The following is a 10,397-nucleotide window of genomic DNA, read 5'->3' on the forward strand; positions in this document are numbered from 1 at the left end:
CTCTCTCTCTAGCTCTCTAGATCTTAATTCCTCTCCTCTTTCCCTTGTTCTAAAGCACTTGCACAAACACAATGTAAGGATATAAAGAGAGAATAAAAAAGTATGAGACAGAGGAAAATAATTAAGGCACATTTCCATTATAGGTAGGAAGACAAAGAACTTTTGTATAGTCTCACTATTTCTAGGGTTTGGATAAGGACTTTTGACAAAGCCTAACTGATTTAACCTTGCTAGTTTGTTACACCTTCTTAACCCTTATTACACCTTGTAAACCTTTGGTTTCTCTCCTTCTCTCTCTTCTTTCTCTCTGTATACATGCATAAATATAGATATAGAGAACTAGCTATATCTATAGAGAACTAGCTAGTTTATTGTACTAATGGAGCAATTTAAGGTTTAACTAAGTGGCGAAAATATTAGGGACAAGAATGAAGTGCATGTGGACAGACTAGAGTGTTTTTGATACGGAACGTGGAAGGGGTTGTGCATGCTTAACTGGACACGTGTCAAGTTTGTGGCCTGGGAGATGCAGATGATGGTCTAATCTAATGTTTGAGTGATGGATGGTATAGGTTAATCAAATCTCAACCATCACATCCAAATTAAAATGAAGGGTTTTGTTCTTGAGAAAAATGGCTGAGAAAGGAAAGGGTCAAAAGGGTAATGAGGACAAGAAAGGGTTTTGCTCCGAGGAAGGAAAGTGGATTCTTTGGAGTCAAACTGTCAAAAGTCATCAGACAAGACGCATCTGATTGGCTTCAAACTTAAAACCCAAAGGTTGTGCCTCCAAGGTGCGTAGTGTGGCCCTAGAAAGCTAGAACTCCTTTGGTGCTGGTTTTTTTGTCCTCAAAAAAAAAAAAAAAAAAAAAAAAAAAAAATGTTGAACAATTTATTTTGAGACAATGAAAAATGAAAAGTTCCACAGATTTTTTGGGAAGGATATGAAAAATATAATATGTAGTGATTTTAAATGAAATATGATTATATGAACAAAAGGAACGCTAATAAAAAATTAAAAATAGAAGAAAAATAAATCAAGGTTTAAATTCTCAAAAGGATCTTCGGCATAAGTAATGATGAGAAGATCTTGAAAAAGGCCACCTAGTTTTTTTTTTTTAGTACGTAGTGTTTATCACTATAGGGCTTTTGTTACAATGTGAAAATATTGGAAACATCAATTTGGACCTCTTTTTTGACAACAAATGTGGTATTATTTAAAGCATTTACATCATTCATCAAAGCACTTTTTTTACAATTTCTTTGACTGCACACCTACTTAATTGAATTGGTTTTACAAGCTTAAACTTTCAATCACATCCGCACGATTGTTACGTTCAAATCAATAATGGAATACTTTGAAAAAAAAAAAAACAAATCAAAGCAAGAATGGATTTGATTCTCATGCTATGTAGTGCAGTGTATACAACAACCCGGTGAAGAAATTAAGATCTTGATAGTGGCAATTGACACACTCTTTTTCTGCTAAGTAACTTGTTTTGCTTTGTAATGATCTTTTGTGAATTTTAACATGTTTGCATTTTGTTTTTGGTGTTTTATTTTAACTCGAAACAAAATAAGTATTTTATTGTAGAGTGTTTTGAATAGTAATCAGAAACATGTTTTTTTTTTTTTTTGGTTAAAAGGTAAGCTTTAATAAATAAAAATGAAAATTTACAAGAACAGCTCAAAGGCACATCTAAGCACAAGGCAGCCAAACAATCATAAAACATACAACAAACAAACCACCATCATCTAAAGCATACACCCCCACCTGACCAGCCTAATTACCTACACAACACAGACAAGGATACACTGAGCAAAATAATCACAAACTAATCAGCAAGGCACCATGTCTGTCCTCCTGCAAAGGAGCATCCTTGCATAAACAACTGCAATAAGTTCTCCTGTGATCCAACCATCGTTGTAAGATTTTTGGAAACAAAATTATGAAAATATGTTTGACACAAAAATATTGCAAGTTTGAAAAATATAATGGTTAGGTTAAAAATATTAAATTTGTGTTTCAATTTTTGGTCACTATTTATAAAACGTTTTGACAATGTGTAAAATAAAACATATTTTACCAAACACGTTTTTTCCAATTACAATACTGGACAAAAATAAAAATATCAAAAATAAAACGCGTACCAAACAGAAGCCTCGAAGGAAATCTGTTATGGCCAATACATCGGGTAGGTATCAGTTTAGTGATATATTCACTCCAAGTGTTTTTAAAACTTATTAAAAAATATGAGACTGAACAGTTGATAAAAGTAATTAAGAACATAGTACAAACAAATGGAGGTTTGCCCGAAAGGTGTGAAACCCTATGTAGCCAGGTCAATTCAACATTTCATCATATTTGACTTTCGATCTCAAAAAAACAAAACAAAAAATCGTTATATTCGCAAAAGTAGTGTCTAAAAACGGTAGGAAGCAAAAAATATTTAATAACAATTAGCTTATAAACTATCTTGAAAGCTTTGGTATAGGCAAGCTGGATGTGTGTTCGGATGTAAATATTTTTTAAAAAATATATTTTTATTTTTTAGTATTTGATTATTGTAAAATATTTATGAATTTTTTTTTTTTCAAATTTAACGAAAATAACTTAAATACTCGTCAATTTTTGACAAGTTATTTTACACGAATAGACCTTTACCAACACCAAAAAATAAAATATATATATATATATTTCATCGAAACAAATGGCACCGTAATCATTCACAAAGTATTTAATTGTCTCACAAACCAAATTTACCTTATTACAAGTTCTGCAATAACATGCTTAAGGATCTTAAGGTCTCTGCCATTACCAAACCTTAAGTTCTAATGGAATAAGGCCAAGTGATCAGAAAGTTCAGATTTACCATCAACAATTCCAAAACCTCTCCTGTAAATTTGGCTGACTTGGCTGTACGCGGAAGTGAAAGGGCATTTGGGGCTGGAATTCGCTCTGATGAAATGTTTTCTCCATGTCTCTCACATTACCATCCATAGCCATCTCTTGTTGGTACTGTGGATTAAAAAGTTTAATAGATAAACAAATAGGTTTTGTAAGAAAATTACAAAACTTGTTGGTATGAAACAAGAGAAAACGAACTAATTGATTTGTCTTAAATAATTTTTATAATAAACTTAGATTAAGTAGCAGCTAATTAATATGTGGTTTAGTCAATTGTAGATTATATATAGTTAGTGATAGTCAGCTGAAACAAACTAATTGATTTGTCTTAAATAATTTTTATAATAAAATTGATAATACAAAAAGAGAAAGTACTTCTGTACAAAATTAATTGACCTGTAGTTCACAAAACTTACCAAAACAAAAGGCTCTTACTACTATTATATTTAGTACTCAAGGTGACACTAAATTGGATTCTCAAACTAATGGACATTAGTCCAAATGGTATATATGATCCCGCTCCTTCCCAAATGAAACGTTGAGTGCAATAATATTATAGGTGTGTGTGCGCTTATTTGAACTTTTAGGGGAAAAAAATTTAAATATTAGGTACTCAAGATGACACTAACAATTATGTTGCAAGTTGGATCAGAAATAACCAAATCTATTAACAACAAAAGTGGAGTGACAAAATTCTTTCTTGAAGTTTAACAAACGAACCTACTTAATTTTATCATTGAATTTTTTTTCCCCGAAATTCTTTTTCCATTGATTCAATTATCGGAAACATATCAAATTTTGCTAATTTCTTTTACTTGGTGTGACACATAGCCTCTTGCTTGTTTTCTTCATTATTTTAATTAGCGCACACAAAATTATGATTATGGAAACACAAAGCCTCTTGCTTGTTTTCTCTGCCCTAGCTACTGAATGGGCCTTTTATCCAGTGGCTAATCGGCCACCACCAATGCCTCCAGACTAACGGATGGAAGTTCCCTGTACATCGCTGCAGGTTGTTACCGGAATTGCTATGTACATCCACTGCTAACGGATTCGAATTTGTTATCAATGGCTGTTCTTGGGTCTTTTCTTGTTCGTGGAGCTTGTTGTTCTATATATGTCTCTAGATGTTGGGCTAGTTGGGCTCTAACTTGTGGGTTACTTGCCTTATGGATCACACTGTAAATTCTTTATATATTAATACATTTGCTTTACCATTCAAAAAAAAAAAAAAATCTGCATCCTGTCACTCTCTTTTTTGATCCTGTCGAGTTCATTGCTGACATTCTGTAATTAAATATATTTTTTTGGGTCATTTTTGCAGACGACAAAAATTTAAATTATCATATATATATAACAAGCAAATTAATTAAAGATACAGATCCATGAAAAAAAAAAAAAAAAAATTACCGGAAAAAAAGAAAAAAAAACCCAACAAAAATAAGAGCCAGGCAAAGAGATCTAGAGTTCAGCAATTGATCTATTCTAGGAAATACATTTAATCTTTATATTATGTTGTACTAAAATGAAAACACATATCACTACTCCATTTAATTTGCAAGGTAAGAGAAATGAAAGAATATTAATTTAGCAATTTATTACCAGATCTGTTCATGAATGTCTCTCAATTCTCATATTGTTTTTTTATGTACTTATCATTAGAAAATGATAAAGCACTAAAAAGAAGAGAAGGGAGAGAGAGATATACATCCTATTTGTAGATATGTTTACAGAATTCATGTTCATGTTAGTATGTTACTTAACATATTTTTAGTAAAAAACCCTTTTCATTATACAGAGAGACAAGCAAGAAACCAAAATGTTTTTACATTTTAGTGGAAAGATGGATGGATAGAGGAGTGTATATATATATATATATATAGAGAGAGAGAGAGAGAGAGAGAGAGTGGTCAGACCTACTTCATGCTTAGCATCCCACAACCTCTTCCCGGACTGCTTTTGATATTGATCCAATACATCAGTCAACCTTCACCATAAAAAAATAACAATAATAATAATAATAATAATAATATTAGCTCATACAAAAATCATAAACCCATCCACTAAAACAGAAAAAAGAAGAAAAAAAAATAGTTAGGTCACAGAGAAATTAATCTAGGGAAAAAAAGTTGCGCACACACACACACACACACACACATATATATATATTTATATATATATACTTAGTGGAAGGGCTACAGTACTCGTGCATCTTGCCAAACCTAGCAAAGATAACTAGAGAGACACGAGAATCACAGAGAACAGCGATCTCCTTAGCCTTATTCATGATCCCGTTCCTTCTCTTTGAGTATGTGACCTGCCTGTTGTTTGAGTTCTCTATCCTTTTTATCTCTATCTTTCCTCTCCCCATCTCTCTTTCTCTCAGTACCAACAAACTCTCTCTCGTTCTTAATTCCTCTCCTCTTTCCCTTGTTCTAAAGCACTTGCACAAGAACAATGTAAGAATAGAAAGAGAGAGAAAAAAAAAAAAAAAAAAAGATAAGAGAGGAAAATAATTAATGGACATTTCCATTATAGGTAGGAAGACAAATAACTTTTGTATAGTCTCTGTATTTCTAGGGTTTGTATAAGGACTTTTGACAAAGCCTAGCTGGATTTAACCTTGCTAGTTTGTTACACCTTCTTTACCCTTATTACACCTTGTTAATCTTTGGTCTCTCTCCTTGTCTCTCTTCTTTCTCTCTCTCTATATATGCATATATAGATATAAAGAACTAGCTAGTTTGTTATACTGATGGAGCAATTTAAGGTTTAAATAAGTGGTGAAAATATTAGAGACAAGGATGAAGTGTGATCAGACTAGAGTGTTTTTGATACGTAACATGGAAGGGGTTGTGCATGATGAACTGGACACGTGTCAACTTTGTGGCCATGGAGATGTTGATGATTGTGTAATCTAGGGTTTGAGTGATGGATGGTATAGGTTAATCAAATCTTAACCATCACATCTAAATTAAAATGGAGGCTGAGAAAGGAAAGGGTCAAAAGGGAAATGGGCACAAGAAAGTGTTTTGCTCCCAGGAAGGAAAGTTGATTCTTTCGAGTCAAACAGTCAACAGTCATCAGTCAAGACGCATCTGATTGGCTTGAAACTTAAACCCTAGGATTGTTTTCTCCAAGGCGCATGTTTCCCAAACCATTATCACTGTGACAGATTTACTGTTGCCTTAGTAAGGATTTTGGAGAAATGGGATAAAAATTCTCTCTAACGTAACAATATATCTGTATGTGCAAAATTTCGCTCAACTAATAATGATTGAGAAAAATAAAACAACTCACTCAAAAACAATAAAAATAAATAAGAACAATGTGTAGAGAAGTGTGGAATTGCTTGATCCTTTATTGGAGGTCTTAGCCTCTATTTATATACAAAAGATTGCAAAATTATGGTAAGACTCGCGTTGCTTGCCCTCCAATTCTTTCTATATAACCATACTTTTCTAATAGAGTTCTTTCCATTGTTGAATTTTCCATACATAGAACTTGCCTTGTACAGAACTTCCTATCCGAATTTTCCTTCTACCGTAAATTCTTCAAATGGTAGGATTTGTGCATTCTTAGGCTGAATATATTTTGATCCGGCTGGGCTTGGGTAACAGGCCGGATGTTAAATACTCATATCTGGGTTGACGACAAGCTGGGCTGATGGCTTCTTGAGTCGGCCTTGATGGAATGGTCTTGGGCTGTAAATACCCTCAACTTGGGCTTGAGCATGATGGGCCTTATATGTCCTTGGCCTGTAGATATGGGTAGTGGTGACATGTGCGTTTTTTATTGGAGGGAGTTTTTTTCCCTCCACACTTTGCCCCAAATTCCATTTTTAATTGAGTGACGGCTCCTATTAAAGAGAGAATTGAAACCGATTTTCACTTTGCTTCAGAAACGGTTCGTGGCCTTTCGTTATTACTTCCGTCGCACAAGATTTTGCAAGAGTTACATTTGCCCTTGCTGCACTTCTGCGTCCTTCATTTCATCGCTTCCTTCGCTTTGTCAGGTTAGTCTCGCATCTTTCTCTTCAATCTTTCATTATGAGTACTTCATCTACTCCCAAACGTGTAGACCTTGGGGATTCTGAATCCACACCTTCATCTTCCCCCATTTGCATTAGGGATCCCCCTCCTAGGGTTTCTACAGATCGCCCTTCGTTGAATTCATCAGGTACTTCCCCTCTTCCAACCGAAACATCCACCTCAGGCTCTGATTACGTTCTTACCCATGAAGAGAAGAAAGCAATCATCTCTATTCGCCGCATCAAATTCTCTATTGCTTCGGTAATGGAAGAATTTGATGTTCCTGAAGGAGTAGACATTGCAGAATATCCCGAGGGTGCCGATTTCACCTCCGGCGAGGGAATTGAGGAGGATGAGTTGCTTCTTTCTGTAGGGCACCTTAACGCCCTCCGATTCCCTCTTCATCCCTTCTATCATTTAGTTTTCAATAAGCTAGGTCTTGCCCCCCTTCAAGTAAATCCCAATTTCTTTCGCATCCTTTCGGCGTTGTTGGTGCGCCGGAAATTAGAGGCTCTGGATTTGACCCTTGCCGACCTTCTGCTTACTTATAATATATCTAAGCATGGGACCGAGCCTGGTCGCTTCTTTTTTACCTCTCCCCTTCATCAAAGGATATGCACGAACCTTCCTTCATCCGAAAAGAAATGGAAAGAAAGGATGGTTGTAGTTAAAGGGAAATGGTTCGTGTCCCAATCAATTGCGCTTCCCATTCCGCGCAAATTCAGGAAATTAGGTATAGAATATTTAACCTCCCTTCATACCAAGTGTTCTGGCTGTTTTCCTTGCCAAGTCTTAATATTTTGCCGTATTTATGAATTTCTTGGTGTTTTTTCAGCTACATTCCCGGCCTCCGCAGCAAGGAACAGACTTTCTTTTCTTGAGGAACGAGTCTGGAGTAACCCCTCGCCTATCGAGGACCTGCTAACTTCCTCCAACCTCAAGGACATTGCTTCCAGTGCCGTTGCTGCAGACCTCATGGACCTGGCTTTACCATCTTTTGACAGTTTCCCTATGACCGAGGAGGAGATACGGCGGGCTGAGGCTTTAAAAAAGAAAGCTGGAGATGCCCAACCCTTGGTCGTCATTGGATCAACTGAGGATGAAGTGGAGGTTGAGGAACCACCATTGAAGAAATCTCGCCTCAACCCCTCTTCCTCTGGCAAGGGCAAAGTCCCCTCTAAAAGCAGAGGGAAAAAAGCTGGGGAGGCTGAACCTGAAGATGAAGTCAGGGCCTTTGTTCTTGTTGAGACTGGAGCTCCTTGGACTCCTTCCTTCACTAGGGCTGACAGGTCAGTCCTACACTCAGGGGATTCTGTGGTTACAGACCCTTCAGCTGCACTGGCGGTGGCTCGAGGAATGTGGCTCCCAAAGGACGAGGAAGCCATCAGCCAAATGGGGTTGGAGCAACTTCTCCCCTCTGCCCCAGTCCGGGCCATAGAGGTTCGCATTGCACCTTCAGAATTATGCTACTCTTGCCTGCTTGTGTTTCTATTTATGCTTATATTCGCTTCCCTGTTAAACAGAGTCTATACCACACCATGGCCCTCTGCGCCACTGCTGAAGCTCAATCCCTCTCCATCAAGAAGTTGGAAAAGGATCTTGACAATGCAGAGAAGAGAGCCACTACTGCCTCTACCAATCTGAAGATAGCTTCTGAAGCCAAGGATGCGTATAAGAGGCAGTTGTCAGCCTCTGAGGCTAAGGTGGATTCTCTTCAGGCCGAGGTTCAACGCCTGACCGAGGCTCTTACTACTTACTTCAAGGCGGGGAAGCAAATGCAGGGGCGCTACTCCTGTCTGGCGCATCTGGCTAGTGCTAAGGCGTTCTGGTCTGGCTATAATCAGGGCTCAGGCCCTAAGACGATGGATCCGGACGCCTTTGACAAGCAGGTGGGGGTGCACTTCCCATATGATGAAGGGCCAGAGGCTTTGGAAGCTGAAATTCGCTTTGCCGAGATGGTGAAGGCACACCTGAAGGGTACTCCTAGCTCCCCTGCTCCTGCGGCTACCTCAAGTCCTAATGTAGTGGATGCTTTTGAATCTACTCCCTTCGATCCGAAGAGGAAGTAGAACTATGTATTTTGTTTTTATGAACAGCATGTTTTGGGATAATAAATATAACTTTTCGTTTTAGGCTTGCCTGACTTGTTTTTGCTATATGCTCTTGATATATTTCTCTGACTGGTAATGTGTTTAAACACTAAACATTGTCTTTATACTTCGGATTTATGCTATCCGTGAAAATGCAAGGATTGTGGGAAGAAGGAGATCCCTTTTAACAGTTTAGTTGATATCGCAGGACGAGTCGTATGGACAATGATTTAACTGTTAAATGAACCTTCCTCGCCTTCTACTTGCCTTCAGTATACATACTCTTTCCTTCTCATGTGTTCTTGATGTGGGGTGGAATATGATGAACTTATGACATATCCGCATACACAAGGTATTAAACACTTGGAGTCCGGAGGAAAGAGTTCTGATCTGAATAGGACACTTAGGGTCCGAAGCTGCCTCAGATACTCAGGATCCGAGGCGAATTATACATTCCCTGGCGTGGAGCCGGAGGGGGGTTTTGCCGAACCGAACACGTAGGGTCCGAGGCGAGATTTTCGCCGAGCCGAACACTTAGGGTCCGAGGTGAGATTTTCGCCGAGCCGAACACTTAGGGTCCGAGGCGAATGACCTATTCTCCGGCGCTGAGCCTGAGGGGAGGTTTAAATGAATCACTCCCCAGCGCTGAGTCAAAGGGGAGGTTTTGCCGAGCCGGACACTTAGGGTCCGAGGCGAGATTTTCGCCGAGCCGAACACTTAGGGTCCGAGGCGAATGACCTATTCTCCGGCGTTGAGCCCGAGGGGAGGTTTAAATGAATCACTCCCCGACGCTGAGCCAGAGGGGAGGTTTTGCCGAGCCGGACACTTAGGGTCCGAGGCGAGAGAATTACTCCCCGACGCTGAGCCTGAGGGGAGGTTGTGCCGAACCGGACACTTGAGGTCCGAGGCGAATGAATTACTCCCCGGCGCTGAGCCCGAGGGGAGGTTTAAATGAATCCCTCCTCGGCGCTGAGCCAGAGGGGAGGTTTTGCCGAGCCGGACACTTAGGGTCCGAGGCGAATGAATTACTCTCCGGCGCTGAGCCTGAGGGGAGGTTTATTTCATATTTTTCCTCAAATCACTTATTATGAGGCTGAAGACTCAAAAATGATAGGAGGCCAAGAAAGCGAGTAACAGTGGCTGTGAAGTTCTCCATTTGTCGACTTTAGAGACCTGCCTCCACTGATACTCCCTTCTTGGTAGCCAAATGTTGTGGACCGCGCATATATGAACCGCATTTATTCTCTATTTCTATCCGATGTGGGACATAGACTAAATTTTGTCAAAAAAGTCGGTGTAAGGAATGCCTCTGGTATTGAGCTTGACAGCTTTAAATACCAGTGGGCCCTCCTTACACCGTAATTAACTATT

General features: G+C 38.5%; 1 protein-coding gene across 1 annotated transcript; it reads right to left on the bottom strand.

Moving 5' to 3' along the window:
• Positions 1-2,872: 2,872 nt before the first annotated feature.
• On the bottom strand, positions 2,873-5,521 carry LOC132272911 (agamous-like MADS-box protein MADS9). The gene is made up of 4 exons (XM_059773976.1): positions 5,089-5,521; positions 4,826-4,892; positions 4,139-4,192; positions 2,873-3,016 (listed from the first exon to the last, which is right to left on the bottom strand). Exons 1-4 carry the CDS (start codon positions 5,436-5,438, stop codon positions 2,873-2,875), a joined length of 615 nt encoding a protein of 204 aa, XP_059629959.1. The 5' UTR covers positions 5,439-5,521.
• Between the last annotated feature and the right edge of the window lie 4,876 nt (positions 5,522-10,397).

Source organism: Cornus florida, unplaced genomic scaffold (assembly GCF_030987335.1).
Source record: "Cornus florida cultivar Cherokee Brave unplaced genomic scaffold, ASM3098733v1 CherokeeBrave_3.0.0_Hap2_Chr09, whole genome shotgun sequence".
NCBI classification, from domain to species: domain Eukaryota; kingdom Viridiplantae; phylum Streptophyta; class Magnoliopsida; order Cornales; family Cornaceae; genus Cornus; species Cornus florida.